Source organism: Corapipo altera, unplaced genomic scaffold (genome assembly GCF_003945725.1).
Source record: "Corapipo altera isolate COAL_440 unplaced genomic scaffold, ASM394572v1 74, whole genome shotgun sequence".
In the NCBI taxonomy this organism is placed as follows: domain Eukaryota; kingdom Metazoa; phylum Chordata; class Aves; order Passeriformes; family Pipridae; genus Corapipo; species Corapipo altera.
This window is the reverse complement of record NW_020884934.1, coordinates 282,903-306,264: the sequence shown is the minus strand read 5'-3', so window position 1 is coordinate 306,264 and position 23,362 is coordinate 282,903. Positions and strand designations below refer to the sequence as shown.

At 36.3% G+C, this 23,362-nt stretch overlaps 1 protein-coding gene across 2 annotated transcripts in view; it reads left to right on the top strand.

Annotated features, from left to right (window-relative positions):
* GBE1 (1,4-alpha-glucan branching enzyme 1) overlaps window positions 1-23,362 on the top strand; it is a 149,023-nt gene that overhangs the window by 47,625 nt on the left and 78,036 nt on the right. For both annotated transcript variants that reach the window (XM_027660072.1, XM_027660071.1), the window contains exons 4-7: window positions 13,918-14,043; window positions 15,987-16,122; window positions 18,990-19,080; window positions 19,868-20,077. In XM_027660072.1, the coding sequence (XP_027515873.1) occupies window positions 13,918-14,043; window positions 15,987-16,122; window positions 18,990-19,080; window positions 19,868-20,077 (563 nt within the window). The remainder of the gene's footprint in view (window positions 1-13,917; window positions 14,044-15,986; window positions 16,123-18,989; window positions 19,081-19,867; window positions 20,078-23,362) is intronic.

The window sequence follows — 23,362 nt, the reverse complement described above, 5'->3', positions numbered from 1 at the left end:
ACAAAATAGAAAATGCAGAACAATTAGCAAATTGAATCTTAGATGAAAATAATTTCCAAATTCATGGCTCATGATCAAGTTCTAAAATATGTTTTCACAGTTAAATAAGAAGAGATGGCAAGACTAGTACTTGAAATATATTGACAATTATGATTGAGCTACCTGCTGCCCTGGAACATTGAATAGGAATAGATGTGTACTAAGTTTTCTTTTGTGAACTGAAGAGGATATACTAAACCAATTTGAATTATTCAATTTTTTAGTAATGACATTATTGATAACAAGAATTTTATATGCTAATAAACTCATCTGGCGCGTTATCTGACAATATACTGGGTAGGTGCACAAAACTCTGTATTGCAACTAAACATCACATGTATTCATGAAACCTAGTTCAGTGTGATTCTGGCTTATTTCTGATATGAAGGTTAAGAGTCAGGATGGCTGACATGCCTCCATAATGCAACTTTTGCCAAGAACCAGGTAAAGATTAGGAAATTGTCTGTAAAATATCAGTGACTAAGTTTGTTGGGTTTTTTATTGCATTTTTGAACCCCTATGAGTTTTATGAGAAAGCTACCCTTTTGTAGTTAACATTTATCTAATTGATAGATTAAAAAAAAAAAACAAAACCAACAAACAAACAAAAAACCCCCCCAAAACCAAACAAACCCCAAAAAAACCAAAACCCCACCCCTGTTTTATAGTTAATTTTGTTAATTTTTGTTGGTTTTTTAACAGATAATTTCTGTGTACCATTGTAGCCTGCATCATTTCTCTATGTATGCTGACAGAACTAATAACATATACAGCTCAGGAAACAAATAACATATGTTTTCTCCTGGAAAGGTCATTCAGAAAATGGTAGAAACGTTTTTAAAAACTCTGAATTCCATTATTTACTAAGTCTGTATGCTTTTCTTCTTCACACACATCTGTGTATGTATCCATATCTATGTATTTAAATGGTGAAGTTTATAATTTTTTTGTGGGAGTATCTTGTACTGTAGTGAGGTGATTAGACTTTACATCTTGTGCACTTCTTAACATTCTTCTACTGATATTTCACTCTTACATCTGTAAGAGGTTTCAGTGACTGCTGAACAGTACTTATAGTGCCAAGTTCAATACAAAATTGAGGCAGGCACATACAAGAGTCACAATTTTTTTCATCAGTTTGTACAGAATGTTTGAAAAGTTCACTATTACTGGGTTTAAGTTTTCCAGTCCAAACATGTTACACTTGTTAATATTCAAGTGGGCAAAGGAGGAACTTTGAGTCAGAACACTAACAGTTTATTAATCATGATTAAAAGTATCTAAAAATACATTTGTGTTCAGGAGGTGCTGGGTAGAGGAAAGTTAGTTGCGAAGAATATTTTAAAAACTTAATCCTTCCAGTTTTTATGACTGTAAGCTATACTTTGTAGTAGATTGCATGCTCTGTCTAGCTTGTAAACCTTGAAAAGAAATCAAGTATAGTGAGCAGGTAGGTTAATCAGTGTCAGGGAACCACTGTTAGTAAAATTCATCAAGTGTAATTACTGTCACTGATGAAATAGATGGTGTTGCAGCTGACCCTCCTGATCAGGAGGTCCAGCAGTAAAATATCAGACCAGCATTGAGTTCAGGCCTCATGCACTTCAAGCAGTCTGCAGTCAAAGGTGTTTTTAATGAGTGTGAAAACCCAGGAAAGTTTTTAATAATGCGATAACAGGCTGGTGGTTAAGATGCTAGGTGTAAAAGTGTTAAAGATGTGGTGGGCTTTCAGTAACATAAGATGCAAATAGAAACATGGAATACTGGGTTGGAAGGGACCTCAAGGATCATCTGGTGCCACCTTTCTTGGGAAGAGCGTGGTCTAGTCATGATGGCTCAGCATCCTGTCCAGCACTGGGGAATCCAGCACTTCCCTGGGGAGATTGTTCTCATTGTGAAATAGGTTATGTACAGTTAGACAGCTTTTGCAAAGGGAGCCTCAGGTACCCTGAGCAGAGATACTAAACTTGATTTCAATGGGAAGCTTCCTGATAAAGTGTTTGCTGCTTCCTTTCATGCACAAAGATAAACACTTCTGATTGGTCTGGTTTTCGCCTTAGCTGGGGGGTAACGGGAATAGCCTCGCTCGATTTGTTAAGTTCTGTATAACTTAAATTTCATGTCTTAAATGGTGTGTAGGGTGCAAATTTAAAAAAAATTCCAGGTCTGCAAAGTTGAACAGGGAATGAAACAAGTGTTCTGCAGCATCATGGTGTATAACCTACGTGCAAGAAGCAGCAGACATGGCATTCCTGGGATTTTGAACTTTGTGAAACAGGTCTAAAGTCATCAACATATGTGTTTCTAGATAACAACAGTGCTGAATGGAAGTAAAACATTTGCTAAATCAGTGGCAATATTCATGTTTCATTGCTTGATTGTGAACCATGACTCTTCAGCAAGTTGTTGTGGGCTTTTCTGGGTTACAGATTGGGTTTCCTAGCAGGAAGAGTTGTGAACTCATTGGGAGGTAAATGGTCTCTTGACATTGCCTGTTTGGATTTAGTAAACAATGTGCAACTACTCGTGGACTCATAGGAGAGGTTGTAGGAGCAATGAACCATTGTAAAGCAGTGGACTGTTGCTCTTTGGAGCCTTTTTAGCAGACTGAGCTCAGCACTTTTAAATATTCTTGTTCAGTTGTTTTGGCAGGCTCAGTTCTCCTGTGACTTGAAGGTTGCACAATTCTATTGTGTTGCAATTTTTGTATTTGGAAATACTTTGTTTTTAGTTCATCCATACAGAAGAGTAATTGTTTCAATTGCTATTAGGTGTATGTTAAAGCAAAATGTGGGGGTTTTTTTGAGGAAAAGGTGGAGAGATCTTAAAGAAGAAGAGGTCTTGAAATGGAATTTGAGAGTCTATATGAGGTATATATAGACATGTCTGTGATTCTTGTGGGAATTGGTTTTGTTTTGAGGATATGGCCAGTAATTAGGTAAAGCTCCTGCCTGACATTCTCTTCAGTGTGACTTACTGGCAAGTACTTCCTGACTTTCAGCTGTATTTGTGTCTGATGTTCAGAGAAGACTATAGGTCAAGGAGAAAGTGGAAGATAAACTTTGGTATTCTAGTGGACTTACTCCAGACCTTGGATGCCCGAGTCTTGCCAGATGGAATTCATATTGGCAACACAGCCAACACTGGAGCTGTTTGAGGGGGACTCCTCTGAGGCATTGTGATAAAATGTTCTAGGTATGCTACTTTAGAGTATTGAAAAGCAGTTGAGGTAAAACACTTAACAATGTGTGGGGAGAATCAGGTGAGCTCAGCATGGAGGAAACACATCACCATTCACTGCACTTTTTTATTATCCAGCAAAGAGAGTGTGACCTAAGGTCTCCTGAATTGTTGGACAAGGAGACAACAGCAACGGGAGGGAGAGGACAGGGGAAGGACCATTGGGGGCTGTAGACTACCCCAGTTCATAAGGCACTGTGGGAGTATGTGACAGGAAGCAGAGGTGTTGAGCATGACCTGCCTCATCTCCAAAAGATGTTTCACTGTCAGTTTGAAACAACTGTGAATGGAGAATCAAAAAGTAAACCCACCATGCCACAAGCACCCAGTTGCAAGGTGCATTATGCAGCACTTGTCCTTTTTACAAATTCTTGATAGCTGTGAGGATGAGTGGGTGCTTGGGTACCCCTGTTACATACTTCCTCAGCTTCTTCTCTGCTTGACATGGCTTGAAGCAACTCTAATAATTTACACTTATTATGTGTTAATGTGCTTCATTATGGTTGCTTTTCAAACCATGCTTTTGTACCCCAAGCATCTTAATTAAGGGGCTAACATAATACATGTAGGAATGTGTTTATATCATACCTACAGATTTTAATAGTATTTGAACTACACCACTGTTGTTATGGTAACTTGATTCTGGTTAAGTCATAGTGGCAGAAAAAGTATTTTTTGAACTGTGTTTTAGAGATTCCAGTTTTCCTTTGATTTATTGATTTTTATTTTGGAAAAAGTTTTCAAAATTTGGATTCTAGACTGAAAGTAAAGTTTGAGTGCTACCCCTCAGCGCAAATGTGTGTTATTCCTTCGTAAAAAATAAACCAGTTGTCCCTCATACCTCATGATGCTGCCTCTGTGTAACTAACACTTACAAATCCATGTACCTGGATGATTAAGTGAAGCATTGTCCCTGCACTTGTGCCTGTTAAAATCAATTGGGAATGTTTCTGTGTGATGCTGCTTTCATTTTTAACAACTCTCCTATGGTTTCCTGGATTTTAACAGTTTGATTTTCCTATGTTGTTTTTATCTCTCTCTGTATAGATATTTTGTAATACTGGGTCACTGGCTTCATCTTTTGAGTTAGTTTTATATTCAAACAGATAATACAGTGTTTCTTGGTTGTTTTTTTTTTTTGGTTACTTTTTACTAATTTTTCTCAGTTTTCTAAGAGAAACATGGAAATAAAAAAAAAGAGCAAAGGCTTTCCATTTTAATCTGATCTAGTAAACTAGGTAAACATGTTCATAAGTTCTTGAAAGCAATAGAAATACTTAAATCACAAATGGAGCTATATCTCCCTCTTTTGGAAAGTCAAGGCATAACTTTGTTACTTGGCTTAGAAGATAGGCTTTTGCCTCTTTCATATCTTGATTGTACTTTATTTTTAATTTGTTTTCTTTCCCTGGGGGAGAAGGCAAGCTGAAAGAAGGGGGAATTGTGAACAAATATTTAATATCCCTAATAAGTTTAGATTATGAAAGCTGATGTCATGATATATTTACAGAAAAATAGTTTGCACAGCAAATAAATCTCTCTCCAGTGATTTCTGAACTACACAAATTCATCTGCAGAACTTTGTTAAACATTTAAACCAACTCAAAAGCACTATTTTGTGTCTGATAACTAAGGAGTATTTTTTCAATATTTGATGCTTGCCCCTTTAGCTGATTTAATTGCCAGAAAATTGCTTGGAAGAAAAAGAACAAACCAGACAACTTTGTATCAGCTGACTTAGTTTTGACAGTAACTGTAAATTGATAAGGAAAATAAAACTGGAGAAAGGGAGACTGAATAATGTGCCTGGTGTTTTATTACTTTTCCTTTCTGGTGTAACTGATTTTGCAATTTAGGAAGGAGAACAGCCTGGAAGAGGCAACATGCTGTCCATTCTTTGCAAAACTTAATTTCAAGGTTTGTACTCAATTCACTGTTAGGAAATAACTTCAGTGACTGCGAGCACCTTGACAGATACTCTTGATTTCTTGGTTGTTGGGAACGGTAGGAATGGAGTATGGTAAAGTTTTTCAAGAGGAAATTGAGTTCTGGAAGATCTCCCATTTACCATGTGTCTTGCCCCACCAGTTTGGGTGGAGGGTCCATTTGGAAAGGTACTCCTGACTAGGGGAAGCTGAAGTGTTGAACAGCTTCTGATTCCTTTTCCTCCTTGCTGCCTCCCCCGAGCTTTGTTAGGAAGGGCTGTACAGTAGCAAGAGGAGCGAGGCACTAGTGATGCTGTGTTTGCTTCTTCATTCCTTGCCTTCTATTTCTCTCTCTTCTATTTTAGAGAGAGAAATGTTTTATCTGGTCTCTAAAAATCTGTCAGGTAGAGTGAGACAATTACAGAATAATGCTCTCAACAGTGCTGTTAGATCCCAATTTTTTTTCAGGCTTTTGTATTTTTATCTACACTTTCTTTGAAGCGAACTGTCAGCCAAGAAACTTTAAATTCTTGCCCTGGGTTCTGCAGCAGGTTGCATTGCATTAGCAGAATGTGTTCTGCTGTGGTGCCATGTTTTAAGAGCCAGACATACCACCTAGACTGTAGTGCTTCTCTCCCAAACCAGTGCTGACCTGTAGGAAGAGACTGGTAATAGTTGCCCTCTTCCACCTTCTGTGTGTGTGAGGAGGGTGGGGTGGTGATGTGATTTCAGCTGCTCTTGTAAATGGACTCAATTTACATCATCCACTGGCAAAAGCTTGTCAGAACTGTGTGTTGTATCCTAGGGGCTAAACTCAGGATTGGGTTTGCTTTGTGGAAGAAAAGGTGATGGCTGAGGTGTGCAGGGAAAGGCACTTTCAGCTGATGGATTGTAGCAAGGTGGGGATTGTTCTCTTCTCTCGGGTAACAAGTGACAGGATGAGAGGAAATCCCCAAGTTAAGTTGGAGACACGTGAATTTGATATTAGGAAAAAGTTGGGTGGTCAGGCATCGGAACAAGCTGCCCGGGGAAGTGAGGGAATTGCCATCCCTGTAAGTGTTCTAGAAAACATGTGGATATGGCAGCTGGGGACGTGATTTAGTGGTAAACACAGTGATGCTGGACTCAGTGATCTTTTCCAACCTAAACAATTCTGTGATTCTCTGTTTCTGTAGCAACTTGAGGGAGTTGAGAAAAGGATCAACAATTTTAAGAAAAAAATAAATGATCTTACAGTAGGATTGTATCAGTGTCTAGAATGCAGGAGCTATCTTTGAAACTCAACAGCATTTATAAAATAAAATTTAAGACCAGGTTTTCTTACAGCAGCAATGTGTCTGAAGTATATTGGGTCAGAATCTTTTGTATTCTTGTAAATTATTAGTGCTTTCTCTTGTTTACCCTATTTCTGCAAAAGTCAAAATGTAGTCTTTATTTGTCTACAGTGCACATTATAGTAAAAACCATCTTTGTGTACAAGTAGTGGTTTTCGTTTTCCTTGCACTAATAGAAGAACCGAGGGAGGGAAATACCATGATATTAAATTTCTACTACATTTCATGCAGTAGAAAAATTTGGTTATGTTGTTATGGCACCTAACAAACTTCCTGGAGAGTCTCTTAACAGCTTATCCTGTCCACCTTTTAGATTTAGGGCTGAACTTGCTTTTAAATCAGATGTATATTACTGAGATGAGGTGGTGTTTCCACCTGTACTCCTGTGGCTTTCGAATTTGGATAATCTTGTCTCAGAAATGAATAGATCTGAAGCTAATGAAATGCTATAGATTGTAAAATACTGAAATAATAGCTTATTGCCCTTATATAAATAACAAGTCACTGACATTTCCATATTTATATTAAAGCTAGTCCATTCTCTCATTATATTAGCTATTGTTGGTTTGATGGCTGATTTAATTTCATCGTTGTATTAAAAGCCACATACACCAACAATAATTTCAACTGCTTTCAAGCTATTAAAGTAATGAAATAATAATACAGTGTTTCAGAGCAGTTTATTGGCTTGCATATATTCCAGTTATCTAGTTATCAGTTCCTCATTTTCCTTTCCTCAACTTGAGTATAAATGACAAACCACTGTATAACAAATTTCTCAAACAGCAGAAATATGTTTAAACTCTTTATTCTTTTGTCTTAAAAAAAACCAAAAGCAAAACAAGAACAAACCCACCAGTTGATAGTGGTAAATGAAAATAGGTATCTGAAAAATAAGGAATAATCAAGGCAACAGGGCTTTTTATTTCTATTGTTTGACCCTATATTCTAGTCAGTGGAAACAGAGGCAGACACCTTATGGGAGTACACATCATAATCAAATAAATTGCTCATGTATGGAATTGAAGTCTGCTTTAAATGCAGGAACTGACAACTAAAGGAATGGTAGCTGAGCCATAGAAATTGCCCAATCTTTTGTGTAACTGTCACTTGAATTATTCTCTCATCCTGTTCTGAAGATCTGTGTATGTGTAGACTGGAAGCTGAGGTAGCCAAATGGAGCTGATGTGAAGATGAAGGTAGGCAAACACAAAAAGAAAAAAGGGTTATTCATAGACATTTGAATTTTAAATGCAGTTTAAATGCAGTGGTTTGTGGCCTGTTTCTGCACAGTTTCATCTGTGAAAACAGCAATGTCTCTCTGTCATTTATAGCATGGCCATATTAAGCTCCATTTTACACATGGGCTTACTTTTTATCTACATTTGTGAGAGAACTTTTAAAGTGTTGCAAAACTTTCAGACTGATATCATTGTAGATAGTGTAAGAAAAAATGTGTGACTTCTGTTTATAAATAGCCAGCAAATTTCCCTGAGTCACAGTAAGTTGAAAGTTACCTGGCTGTAAGTGCAGAGTTTTCCTTTAAATGCCCTGAGACATCCAGAAGGGGTTGTCAGATATACTAGAGATGATATGGAAGACCTGTGCTGTTTTGGAAGGGCAGAATAGTGGGATACCCAAGAGTCTCAAATGTCAGAAAACTCAAGGCCCCTGAATCTTGCTTGTTCTGCATTGGCAGCACCATTACATTAAATGGAGCCTATTTCAACTTCTGAATTGCTCCAAATGTGTTATTGCCTTTTTCTTTATGGCACTGGACTGTCCTCAGAGTGATGTTTTCCCCTTAACTGTAATAAACTCCTTCTGAGAGTTTTAAAGATCATCCAAACAGACCCATAACCTCTATGCTTAGTTTTATCCCACAGCTAACTCTCCATTTCATGAGTTTCCTGTACTCTTGTGGACAATGTTACTTTTATACTAATGTTCTTTTGAGATTTAGGTCCTGCCTTGTCTTTCAGCAGTCCAGCATTTGGATAATTTTTGCACACCAGTTTTTACATACCTTCAAAACCAGTCTTTGTAGGTTATGGATTTCCTTTTACTACAACCATGCATTTGTTTTTCTACTGATTTTTATTCTGATCAGAAAGTTTTTACTTCAAAATTAATCACTGAAGTAGCACTGAAGCCTTAAACCTCAGGTTACCAATACATGTTTTTACTATCTTGGGTGTATTCATCTACAAAATCTACTGCTCTAATTACAGTGGGTTTGGATGCTAAACTTCAAGTGGGCTAAACACTTCAGATAGAAATTTTGAAAATACACCCAACATCTCTATAATGGAAAATGAATACAAACCATACATTTTTAACCTTTACATACAAAAGATGTGCAGCTTCAGGTGAAGATCTTCACTCTTGTTTTACAGTTGGGCTTATATAAATTGTATATCTGTACCATGTCCACTTTTAGAGCAAATTGACTTTTTAATGTCCAGTTTTGAAGGATGCTTTCATTCTGTCTTTCTGACACTTACTTGTAGGAGAGCATTTATTTACATGTATTTATATTTCACTTGGAAGCCAAAATCATATGACTTTCAATGGTCTCATCAAAGATTTTGCATTTTTACAAATTATCTGAATGTATTTACCACCAGAGGAGGGGGAAAAAACCCAAAACTACTCAGGGTGAACCATTTGTAGAGTTGAGGTAGGCAAATTCGGCATCACTAACTTTGAATCTTCTACATTATTTTATTAGAAATTTCTGCTGGGTGAGACACCTTGGAGATTGGGCAAGTTGGGGAAAGACTTTTTAATAGAGTTTTGAACAGGGACTGGCTGTTTTAAGAGACTTCCTTCTATACACACAAAAAAATAACCATTATGTTGTCCTCCTATTATGCAGTTTGACAGGAAAATACTACTTTATCTTATGTTTCAGACAAAGAGATGTTTAATGTAGATGGTGGCCAGTTCTTTACATCTGTCATTTGTAAATGTAACACTTCTTGAGATACAGATTTCTTTCTTCTTAACCAGTTTGGGGTATTTTTAACAGTTTAAACAAACAGTAGTCTTTGTATCAAATGGTGTGGTGTGCCTCCTCATATACCTTAAGGAAAGAACAAAGACATAGCTCTTGAAAATGAAGTAGGTAAATCCCAAGGCCAGTTTGAAGAAGCCAATTTAACGAACATCATAATGTTATATATGTTCTTTAGAGAACATTTTCTTGAGTTAATTGGAAAATGTAAAGTCACCTATAAAGTGTTGATGGACTAAATGGTAGCTACCTTAAGCTGAAACTTCTCTGAAATTGGTTTTACTCAGTCCAGACTGATTTGGAGCAAAAATACAGTATCTATTAAGTACACTTATAGGTACTTTGTCAAAAGGGCTGTGTAGTGACTATATTCAGTATTCTTTATACATACAAAACTCATAGCAGCACGTGCAGAGTATACATGGCAGATACTTTTTATGTCTGAACACTGTAGAGAATGGACCACAAGTAATAGTTTGGGGTGAGTGGAGCAAGAGGTTTTATCTGTCTTGGTTTTGTATGTGTTTTATATTATTACTCCTTTTAGTACAACAATTATTTCAAGAAATGCCAAAGCAAATATGGGAATGAAAGCTGTTGGGGTGTTTTCATTAGTGTTATTTTTGTCAGTCTTGGGCCAAATTACTCTTTGTTTTGTGGCATCATTCAGCTTTTTGCAGTTTGTTTTTTGTTTGGTTGTTTTTCCTCATGTGTCAACCAGGCATGATTGTGTGGGGTTTCTGTCCCAATAATCTCTAGAAAATATTATTTGAAGTCTTTCTATTTATAGCTTATAGATCAACATTCTACAGTATCAGGAGAGAAGAATAAGTTGATTGAGTGCAGAGCTTGGTAATTAAACCTAGGAGTGATTCTGTAAATGAGATTCACATAAAATTAAGAAAAGTGTTAAGCAAGCATAGGAATCAAGAATTGAATTTATCTGGGATCACTTGATAGAAGTTTAAGAATACTGTGTTGATTATGCTTCTGTAAACCAGACACTGAAATGATTCAACTTTACCAGCTTTAGTGTTGTAAAGATTCCTTTTCTGTGTTAGTGATGTTCCTTTTGACTCTACTTTCTCTGTGCACAGCCCATGATGTTCAAAACTTACAGCAACACATAAGCAAAACTGAGGTTTCTACTGTTGTAGTGAGGTTAATCTACAACCATGGCTGGATATATCTGAAAAATATTTAAGACCTCCTACAATGTGAAGAAGGCAACAAATTTGTTTAGTGATTTATTTTTTTTTTCTTTCTGATATTGGCATGGTTAAATTTTGTGGCTTCTATTGTTGGATAAATATATCCTTTTCCTTTAAACAATGGAAGTTTTCTTATCTTCACGTAATAGAACTGAAAGTAAAGTCTTAAAATAAATGAACCCCAAAATTTAGATTGTGAGCCTTAAAATAGAGCAGACTCCAAAGGCTTATACTATTGAAGTGTGTAAACCCAACTCTGAGAGTGGTAGATTTCCACCACCAGTTAATGTATTGACATTGTTACTGTCATAATATATGACAAATAAATGTTTGTCTTTTCTTCTTGGAAGTTTTAGTTCTAGCTATTAAAATTCTGACTGTGAAAGTTGATAGAAACTTGTATGAGTCCCTATAAGTCTCTCAGTTCCTGAAAAATCCAACCATTAAACTTCACTTTGTAGATGTTTCGAATGGAAGCAAAGCTAGAACTTCAACAAAATGACTCCTGGAAAGCTGGTAAATCAAATGCACTGATGCCTCAAAGTGAGGGAAAGTGTGGTCAATTTGAGCTGAGTGACTACAGAGCAACAGAAGTTCTTATACGTTGTCAGAAGGATGGGATACAGAACTATGGTTATTTAACATGTGCAGCATAACTCTAGAAGTGTGAGTTTAAAAAGTGAGATAACTGGCTGCTCGTTGAAATGGATTTATAATCTCTCTTTTTCTTAACTGTTTTTCTTTGCTTAATGGTTTAAATTAAAGACAATGCATGACTGGGTTTTGTATATCATAATAAATAAACTTTACCCCCCTCCAGGATCATTTTTGGATTAAAGTAGTACTGCATCTAATTAAATAATGTTCTGAATGTAGATAAATTACTTCATATTTCTTAAGTGGTGCCCACCCCTCATAAGCCTGTCAAGTATAAATTGCCCTAAAATATTAAAAAGGATTGCCAACATGAATAATTAGTTATGGGTTTTATATTCAGTAATCATCTTACTTCTGTGATGGGTAAATCAGGAGAAAATAATAAAAGAAGCAATAACATCATCAGAAGTATGTTATCAGAAAGAGGAGATAAGCTTTATTATTTTAAGAGTAACTTGCAAATTGTCAATGCTATCAGCAAGAAAGATCCTAATAGTGCTGACATAATATGCAGAAATACTCTTTGGACCAGCTTTTCTAGCACAGTTACCAGAAGAAATTTTCCATGCAACTGTACAGTGTTTTCAATAACTTCCTCAGCTTTTTCTGATGAGATGGTTAACCTCAATTACTCCTTCCTATAAGACCTGTTCTGGATTGGAGTTGTTGTAATAGTACGTACTGAGACACAGCAATCCTACTTCCTTGCCTTACTCTATCAGCTTCCATCAACTTTCTGCATATTTTCCTCCTTGTTGGTTTAGATGACCTTAAAAAGGTCTCCTCCAACTGACCTATTCCATGATACTGTGATTCTACTTTCTTCTGTGGTTAGGTTAAGGATACAGATTATCAAAACAATGAAAGACACTTGCCAGAGGCGAAAATGCAATTCTTTGATAATTCTGCTTTTCCAGACTATGTGTTAGGAATTGGGAGCAAAGAAAACACACTTTCTCTTTAAAAACCCAGCTATCGATTTCTTAACAAAAACAGAATTAAGAATTCCAGGACTTCACTTGCTTGTACATTTTTAGGTTGTAAATTTGCAAGCCTTCTGTGTTACTGTTATAATGGCAGCCAAGATACCAAGCAAAACCAGAGTGGTGCTGTTCCTTCTGCACTGAGGAGAGGGGAGGTGAGGTGAGGTGAAGGGAAGTGAGAGAGGTGGAGCAGGATTCTGCATCTCAAGAAGAAAGGTATGACAACAATTGGCTTCATAGGATAACTGTTTCAATTAGATGGAATGAGAAGAAGTCACCTTCAAATGCTTGGCTGTCTGCATTAATGTGGCATCAGACAGTGCCCTGGTAGATTTTACCGGGGCATGCTGGGTGGAACAGATCCTGTCCCTGGAGAGAAACTCTCCCCTTTGGTCATTCCAGCTAGTATATATAATTGTTTTTGCAAGAGAACAACTCTACTTCTAACAAGAGTTCTTTTCTCATGAGAATTTCATACTTCACTTGCGACCAAAGGCAAGGCCATACAGGTGGCAGAGTCAACATCACCACAGGGGGGGTGATGCTGAGGTTTGTCATACAGCCAGGGGACACAGCACAGCATGGACCTGTTGGCCCTACTTCTTAAACATGCAACACTCTTCCAGTCAGCAACATCACCTCCTCAAATGCAATGTCTTCTGCAAGGTCCTAGTTCAACATCATCCTAATCATTATTTCAATTTTGCTTTTCTTTTGTAAAATTAAAGTAGTCTAAAAGAGCTCCTAGTTTGTGTTTGGTCACTCTTTCTGGTGAAGGGAAGCTTTATGAGCTTCTGAAGGAAATAATGGTCCCTTTTCATGACCTCTTATAAAACAGAGGAAACCAAATTGGAGAGTAAAACCAACAGTAATACTTTGTTTTAGCATTAGAATGATGAAGGATAACAGACACACTGAAAAGCAGCAGAAGAAACCCAGCAATTCAAATTTCACTTTTTTCCCTTTTTGACCCAGAAGCTGTCCTGTGCTTTCTTGTGTTATTTGTGGTTCTGGTCTATATGACATTGGTAAGGACTCACAGAGCATAGAAAAGAAGATGAAATTAAGATATTAAAATTGGCTTATTAAATTGTTTGCTAAGTAAAACAAATCACAGTTCTCATCTTCATAGCATTATATTGCATGTCTATTTAAATTTATGAGAACACAGGAAGGGAATAGCAATGACAGGGGAAATTAGGGAACCTAACAGTAATCCATTTGGGAAGGCTTTTTCTCCCATTGCTTCTGTAAAGCCTGTATATATCCTCACCTTTCAGCTCTTGATCATGAACATCACTCCTGTGTCTGGCATGTTTGGTTTACTATCCCTTTACAAATCGTCTCAGTGAACAGAGTCATTCTTCCCTCTCTCGACTTGCATTGTGTATTTGTGTGTCCTTTAAATTAAGTTTCTGCATAGTGCACTATTTCATTCCCCACAATGGCTTGCATAGGAGGTGTTATGTGAATTATATGTGACTGCATGCATATGTTGTGGTTATTTTATAGGTGGTGATTCGTGCTCAGAACGGCGCCCTCCTCTATCGTATTTCACCTTGGGCGAGATATGTAGTCCGTGATGAAGACAAAGTGAATTATGATTGGGTGCACTGGAATCCACCACAGTCATATATAGTAAGGCTTAAATATTATTTTCAAGAGGTGTATGAACCTGTTTATCATGTCACCTTTGTATCCCTGTTTGGAAGAAAATAAGAGTTATTTCACAAAAGAGGGTTTGCAAACTAGTTAAAAGTAACTACCTGAGAAGTGAAGGGGTTTTATTCATGGCTTTGACAGAAACAGGTGACTTTAATGATGGATGTTTTTGAGCTACTTTTTTCATTCTTCTGTAGAGTATGTGAAAAATAGTTACCTGTTAAAGTAGTATTTTTAACTTGGTTTCCCACTTGTTAGGCAAGATTGACAACTGTTCCATGACTCAATGTCCCTTCCTGGTATGGAGGAGGGCAGGGAATTATCAGTACTGGATTTAAGAGTTAGCTATCTGCAAATGCTAAGTTTAGTACTCAATAATAAGTCAATGTTGTATGAAGTCAGAAAAAAAGCTTTCAAAAGTGCTCCAGTCAAAAAGCTCATGCTCCAGTCAAATCCTAGTTTGCTGGTATCAGGAAAATCCATTTATTGAGTTTAAAGCCCTCTTACTTCTCACATACTGCTATAAGAGAGAGAACTCTTTAGCTGATATATGAAAAATACCCTCAGAGAACATTTGAAGTTTGAAACATCCCAGTGATGTTTCTTCATATTACAATTCTTGATGTTTTTTGCAAGGGTATGCAGTGTTCTGTGTAAGAGATGCTGCAACCTCTGTTTTGAATTAAATTTGAGCACCCACCTCAAATTATGAAACAACTGCTTGACTGAGAAAGGGTTACTCACATGGAAAATATTTTCTTAAAAAAAATAGAAAACATGATATATAGTAATTCTTATTAAAATGTATAGTTTTTATCAGTGTAGTGACCAACAATATCTGATGCTTTGTGACACCTCAGTCCTCTGTGAAAAAAGGAACGGAGAGGGAATTGGAAATGCAGTGATTGATATGACCTGGAGTGAAAAGGAGGCAAGAACATTTGGGTGCAGACAAGGCTTTACTGAAAAAATAAAGAATCCCTTTATGAATAGGGGAGGTACCCAGTAGAATTAAAACACAGTCAACACACCTCAACCAAAAGTTTTGTTCTTTTCCTTGTCCCTTTATTTTCTGTTTGTATATATATGGTTTTAATTTTTTTCCCCTACCTTTTCAAGATTTCACTGGAATAATAAACTAACATATAGAATATAAAATCTTGTAATTTTTTTCTTAATTGTAAGAGAGAGGAAAAGAAACGTCTTCTGGGGAAAAATAAGTTTTAAGCATTAGTTTTCCGAAGTGGTTTTCCAAAGTTTCTCAGACTTTCTCAGTTTGTTTTATAAAGTAAAATTCTGATCAAGTATAAGCTTTTCAAGTGTAAGGACGAGGTTTTGTGATTAACTTCAATTGCCTCTGTATTCTCAAAATATTTTCTCCAACCTGGAAATTCTGTGTACTCATCTACAGATTTTTTTAATCATTTCTTAGTCCTAACTAATTGAAATATAGGTGATTCTGTGCTATGGAACTGTATTCTTTAGGAACAAAGTGTTTATAAATTTCAGTTTGGAGAAGGTAGGACAACTTGAAATACCTGCAAAAAGCAGGTTTGCTTGAAAAATAAAAACTTATCTTTCTATTTTTCTATTTTCAAACAAGCTTCATAGTAATTCAGAAGAACTCTAAGTGCAATGTTTACTATCAGTTTGTACACTTTAATGTAATTAAGAAGGGGTATAAGAAAAGTGTTGAATCATGAATGTCCAGTTTCTTGTTCATAAAAATGTTAATTTGAAAGAGATGTTTGCTTTAACAGTTTAAAATGCTTAATTACTTTTGAAATGTTTCTGCTCTTGGAGGAAAAAAAAACAAAAGAAACCTTAAATTGCTTTTTACCTTGTGCAAATCATGTGATTGTGACAACACTCCTAAGCTGTTCCTAATGACAACTTGTTTGTTTTATCTCTCCTTATAGCATAAACATCCTTCCCCCAAGAGATTAAAAAGCCTAAGAATCTATGAATCTCATGTGGGGATTGCTTCCCCAGAAGGGAAAGTAGCTTCTTATAAAAACTTCACATACAATGTACTACCTAGAATAAAGGATCTTGGTAAGTAGAGACAGAGATTTATGTACCTGTGCTCTTATTAGAAAAGATAACTGTCAAGTATTTACAGTTGTATTTTCTGATTGCACGTACTATATATAAAAATAGATTCTTAGGTGAGCAAAAATTAGAAACAAGTGAAATCTATGGAGGAGAAACAAAGACTGAAAAGGATATGTGAATCAAAATCCAGTTTGCAGATTTTGAAATAAAATGTGATTGCTAAAACCTAGATAAATATTGCAGGGCAGTCTGCTTTTAGCATGCTTTTCAAGTTAAAAAAAGGAGCTGGTTTTGTGAGAAAGTCTTCAGAAAATACTACATTCTAAAATGGCTCTACTAATGTAAAGCTTGATTCTAAGGAGAGGGCAAGAAGTACATGGATCTTTTTGTTTGTTCGGGTTTTTTGCCAGAATAAGCAATGTAGATTTTTTTGTTTGTTTTTAATCCCTGAACAGTAGCTATGAAGTATCAGAACATGGAAACTTTAAATGTGAAAAATATTCTTCAGGAAAAAAACTTCTAGTATATTGGAAAGGATGTATGAAACAGCTGGCACCATTATCTCAGGAAGCATAACAAAACTGTTTTACTCAATTTCTCTTGGATTATTTTTTATTGATGTCTTTGCACTGTGTCTGTAGTGGACAGTATTAGAGCTTCCTGGCTTTTACTGCCTTGTGATGAAATATGTTTTGTTACACTCAGCTGTAAAATAAATGTGACACCCATAGTTGAAATCTCTGTGTATGGTGGTTGTGTTTGTACTTGATTTTTTTTTTTTATTTATCAGAGTCCCTGAATAAGCCATATGTTTTTGTGTAGGTTTACAGTTAAATCAGTGTTTCATAGAATGTGGCTTTTACCCTTGAATAAAGTTAAGCTTGCAGGTGGGATGAGGGACATCTACATGTCTGGGAACCCTCAACAAAAAGTAAACTTGGATTCAGCATTATGTATCTGTGACTCCTTACTGCCAAGGAATTTCAGTTGTTCCAGGAGGTTAATATGATTTACAGAATTAGGAAAGCATTCTGCTTTACCTACAAATTTGTCTTTGTACAGAAATGTCATGAAAAGGCTGATACACCTCAAAATAAAAGCAGTATCAAATTTAGATAGCTAATGTTCCTTCTTATTTACATTAAGCAGACATTGTGGAAGTTAAGTATTTTTAAAGATATTTTTAAGGTCTGTTAGATTCAGTTTTGGAATGTCTTACTTGTTAGGATAAGTTTTTAAAGACATTACTATATAAGAATTGTAATATATTAATAGTTTGTAAAAATATGTGCATGACAAATAGTGAAATAAATAGCAAGCAAATTGAATGAGATTAATTTGATGCTGTGTTGCTGTTTATTTATAAAAATGCTGTAAATAAGAATAAGTACAATGAGCCTGAATTATAAACCAGCAATGAATCTGACAAATTGTTGAGCTCATACCAACTGTCTTCTAATAATAGCTCTGTTTTTAAATGTCATAGCTATAAAAAAACCCAAGAACAAAAAAAAAACAACCCCACAGCATCTTGTCTAAGCTAAAGAAAGATTTTGTTCAAACTAAGAGAAGTGGTGGTAGTGTGAGTTTTAACAACCTGTAGATAAAACCTGAAATTTATCTGTTGTTGGTAGTACTCACTTGATAGTTATCTGTGGCACTTACTCACTGATATTCAAGATTGCTTTGGTTAAGGATGTGTGGCGAGTACTGTGGCCATGGAGAAGATCAGATGATCAGGTTGGATCAGCTCTCCTGGAAAGACAGGCTGAGAGAGTTGAGGTTGTTCAGCCGGGAAAAGGCTTCAGGGAGACCTTATAGGACGCTCCCAATACCGAAAGAGGACCTACAGGAAAGTTGGAGTGGGAGACCTCATCACTCCCTACAACTCCCTGAAAGGAGGTTGGATCCTGGTGGAGGTCAGTCTCTTCTCCAGGCAACCAACAGCAGGACAAGAGAGCACGATCTTAAACTGTGCCAGGGGAGATTTAGGTTGGACATTAGGAAGAAATTTTTTACGGAGAGAGTGATCAGCCATTGGAATGGGCTGCCCAGGGAAGTAGTGGATTCACTGTCTCTGGAGGTTTTTAAGGTGAGACTGGATGTGGCATCAGCGCCATGGTCTGGGAACCACGGCAGTGTTGGATCAAGGGTTGGACTTGATGATCTCAGAGGTCTTTTCCAACCTGATTGATTCTATGATTCTATGACTTCTTGGAAGGTCATGCAGTGACAGGGCAAGGGGGAATGGCTTTAAACTGAAGGAGGATATGTTTAGTTTGGGTATTAGGAAGAAATTCTTTACTGTGAGGGTGGTGCAGGTTACCCTGAGAAGTTGTGGATGCCCCATCCCTGGAAGGGGTTTGAGTAATATGGTCTAGTGGAAGGTGTCCCTGCTCATGGCAGAGGAGTTGAACTGGATGATCTTTTAAGGTCCCTTCCAACAGAAACTGTTCTGTGATTCTATCACAGTATGTGCAGCCAGTGAATAACTCCACACCCAATGACTGCAAGTGTCAAAAGTGAAGCAGAAGTTCAGGATGTGCAGATTGGCATAGCTAATATTCTAAAGTTAAATAAAGGCTATACTCACATATCACTTATTTCTTTCTACATCTGGGAGTTTCAATATACCTAGTTATGTGTAGATCACTTGACAAATTGACTGTCTCTTTTCTAATGGAAGATCATGTAAGTATAAACTATTAGGTAGAATTGCCTCTTGAAAGTTACTGGATCTTCAGTGGTAAATCACTAGAGTCAAAGGCAACTAAAAGGGGAGAAGACTGAAATGAATGTTGCAGGTGTTGAATCCTCTTTTAATTATCCTTAAGGCATAATTTTTTGTTATTTCTTTTTTTTTGTAGGGTATAACTGTGTCCAGCTGATGGCTATTATGGAACATGCATACTATGCCAGTTTTGGTTATCAGGTCACAAGTTTCTTTGCAGCATCAAGGTAGGTTTAAGTACTTCAGCATCTGTTCTTTTACCTTCTTTCCCATCCACTGAAATCAGTATCTCTGTATGTATGTTTGCAAGTGAGTGTTTAATGGAAAGTAATGGCTTAGGTATTTGCTCAAGCTTACTCTTAAATCTGAAATCAATTTGGCACAGTGATCAGCTGCTCTGTGAATCACTTTGTATAGGATACAAACAAAAAGATTATAAGTAACTTCAGCTGTCATAGCATATTCTGGGTAATCCACCTTCAGCAGTCTTTATGCATGGGTTTTGTGTTGTGGAATTCTTGGCAGTAGCAGACAGGATGTGTAGGGCATTCTTTTCTGACAAACAGAACTATACACTGCTTGCTCCTAATACACTTGATTAAAATCATGGCTCTGTGTGTTCTGTAGGAACTTTTTGTAACAGGCTGTGCTTAGGTTTGAGGCCTTGGGTGAAAATAGATGATAAACATGAATTCACGTTCAATATTAAATAGAAGTTTAAAGTTGTATCAGTTTTTATACTCAATTTGATGTATTAATAGATTAAAATGGGAGAATAAAACAATCTATTTCCGCAAAACATTGCGTGCATGATGCAATTTTTATAACAAAAAATTGCTTAAGTAGTAACTATTGCTTAGAACCTAACATTTTAAGAGGCTGAAAAAATAACCTGTGTACAACCGGTGATGAAGGACTGCTGACTTCCATGTAGTTTTCCTGATCAGTGTTAGGCATTGGCAGCGTAAGTCCCGATTTGTACAACTCCTAACACATCCCATTTTGATGCTGCAGCCGCTATGGAACTCCAGATGACCTGAAGGAAATGATTGACGTTGCTCACTCCATGGGCATCACGGTTCTGCTGGATGTTGTGCACAGCCACGCCTCAAAAAACTCGGAAGATGGTCTCAACCAGTTTGATGGGACGGATTCCTGCTTCTTCCATTCCGGTTACAGAGGAAACCATCAGCTCTGGGACAGCAGGCTCTTTGACTATGCAAAGTAGGTATAAAATGTCACTTCAGCTGTGTTAGTGGTTATTATTTCTTACCAGTTCTATGAAAACTACACTATTTGCCAAATAAAGTCAGTTGAGTTGTTCAGCAGTTACAATAGGTGGAGTTAAATTCCTCTACTTGTCTAAATACCTAGAATCTAACACTAAATGATAGTGTTGAGGTTTCATTATTCCTCTGTCATCTGTCATCAATATGTGCATATTATGCACCATGTGCATTGTATGTATTACATAATATATATTAATATATATTATATATTTTTATTTTACATTAGTTATATGTATAGATACCTATCTAAATATTTAATATATATGACTATGTATTATATAATAATATAATTGTGTGCTTTATGCATTATAAAATAGATTTGTGTTTTCATATTATATATAATATGTTTCTATATAAAAATAAAAGGATGAGAAGAGATGAAAAACTTTAAGCTCTAGAAACTTATTGTCATACTGTCAGGTTGTTGATATATAGGAAAAGTTTACCCCCAGGACAATTGACTCTATTCCAAAGAGCTTCCAGAGGTCAGTCAACAGTTAATACAGAGCAGAAGTCATGTTCAGTAGACAGTTTGAGACCCAGTTTGGACACACTTAATTACCTGGTATAAATATAGTGTGTGTCAATATGTCTATTAAACCCAGATGATTATTAACATTTAATATTGTTTACTGTGTATCCTCTGAGGTATTGGGGCTGAGGAGATTGATGTTGTATGCTGAATATTTCAGTGGTTTCAAAGGAGAAACAGACACAGACAGCCAGCTTGTTTCAGTCTTCTCACATTTTTATGTTTGTTCATCCCTGAACCACCTTGATTCCTCCCTTTCCTTGTCTTTGATTCTTCCCTGAAACATTCCACAGTCAGTTTTGCATAACTTCACAATCTCCTTAAAGCATACCTGAATAAATTCTATACACCATCACTCACTTATTCCATGATAAATTCTCTTGTTTTTTTTCCTCCTTGAGATGCATGATAATCTTGTTTGACCTTTTTATCAATTGCAAAGTTCTGGTTTAACCCTTTAAAGATTACACTGGAGTGGTTCCTGTGGTGGCTCATCACTCAGCATCTGTAGAGTTCTGGTCTCTTGTTATTCTGGTAGTTGTTAGGTTTTGTGTGCTGTAAGTTTATCCTATTTTTCTCCCTCACTTGCATTGAATTGCTGTGAACTGGGTATGCTTAACGTTGCACTATTGCAGAAGTCATAGCATGGGCCAATCATGTAATGGAAACTCCTACAGGGTAACTCAGTTTCAAATAAACCAGGTGACCAGTGTGAAAAGTGGTCTTTTTGTGGTCTATAGTGCATCCTATGCACTATATTAGTTAATGGGATGAGCTGTTCTTTATTTACTTGGGACAATTTAACAGAATAATTCAGGGGGACTTTCTGAATTGGGATTTTAATTATTATAAAAAATGCATTTTAGGATGTTTAATAATTTTCTGAGTTGCTTCCTGTTAAACTTTAAGTTCATATTCCACTAAATTGTATTTTGGATGATCTCAAAGTTTTAATAAAATACAGTAATGTTGCACACTTTATTTCATTTGATACCTATGTATAATTTAATGTGTAGTACTGACTTCTCTAGTGAGAAAATAAATACAGTGCAATTATGGACTTTCCTCTGTTCTAAGCAGAGGCAGGTTCTTCCTGCCAGGAAAATAAAGTGGTGCTGGTATTGAGTGCTTGGAAGGACTTATAAATGAGAGGACCAAGAAGCTGCTTTCTAGGTAGCACTTGACTTAACAGTGTTAAGCATTTGTTCAGGACTGAAGAACTACCTCTTTAAGTCTGTTTGGTCAGTGATATGCACCTGTACTTGTTGGGAAGGGACACTGATGTGTAATTGCTTTTCATCCTATGCAACTGGAGTAGATACCAGACTGAATGCTGGAAAGGGGAAGTGGTAAGAGCTGTGAGGGAACGAGATGAGATTAGGAAATAGCAAAGAGCAGAGAAATTTAGTCTCTGCACTGGGTGACTGAGGGTCCTTTCCCATCCCCTGCCCTCTAGTGAAATCCAGCAACAAATTTCAGTTTCCTTTTTTAGACTTTTCTGAAAACCTTTCCTTCCCCTTGAAGCACAGGGAGCTGTGAACTGTTTCTAGTCATTAAGGGCTTCTTTCCTCGTAATATCTGAAACACTAAATATTTTGTATGTGTTTATAGTAAAATTTTAAGGCTTAAAATGTATAACCATCATGTTTATTTTAAGTTACTCAAACCTGATTAAAAAATAGTTTGATTTTTTTTTCCTGGGTTTTTGTGTGTGCAAGTCCCAAATAAAATTGTGAAAGAATCGGAACTGACACTTCATTGCAAATGTTATTTATTTTCTTTCCATTTAGACTGTATTGACATGCTGCTAATTTCCATACCAGTGAATGAGCAGCTCTAGTCTGGAAGAGGGGAGTGTAAAAATCTGAGAGAGACTCAAGTTGCTGGCAGGTGTTGCAAATTTGCTGAAAATAGAGGACACCAAACACAGTCTAGTGAATGGTCTACAGAAAAGCTTACTTGCTGAGAGAAATTTCTTGAGCTAATCCAGGCTTCTGTCCTGTACAGTGCTTGTACTAAATCCCTTTCCTTCTGTAGTGGGAAGAACTGTTAAATCCACAGGTACTTAAATATCAAATGCAAAGAATGTTCAATTCACTTTGGAATTGAGAGAAACTAATTCTCTGCCACGAAAGAGATTAAGGAACAATTGCTTTATCAGTTTAGTCTGTCTACATTTTCTTTGAAAGCCAAGATGTAAGTAAATTTATCTCACAGCATTTGCAAGATTATTCAGCTGTCTGCAAAGGGGACTGTGAATACTTACTGTAACAGAATGTGACAAAAAATCTATATCCATGCCAAAAAAATATATTATATGCCTGGTGTATTTTAAATACTATTTTTTAGTAAAGTTTATATAAATTGAGATTAGATCCAAGAAAAGCAACAGTAAAACTGTTCAAAGGACAACTTGGGTTTTGTATCTTGCACTATAGTGCTACTTAAAAAGGTGAAAGCATGTTTTTGTATTTAATTTTTTTAATCTATGTTCATATAAGTGGTGTATAAACAGGGAGCTTTTCTGTGAGTTTTGAGCAGCAACTTAAAATTTGCTGTTCATGGTGTCACAGGAGAATAAAACCTTGATTTCATTGAAATGAGAATTTGCAGGTAAGATAAATGGACAAGTAAAAGAATATTTTCTGCTTAACTCTTTTGAATAAAAATACTATAAATTGTGCTTTA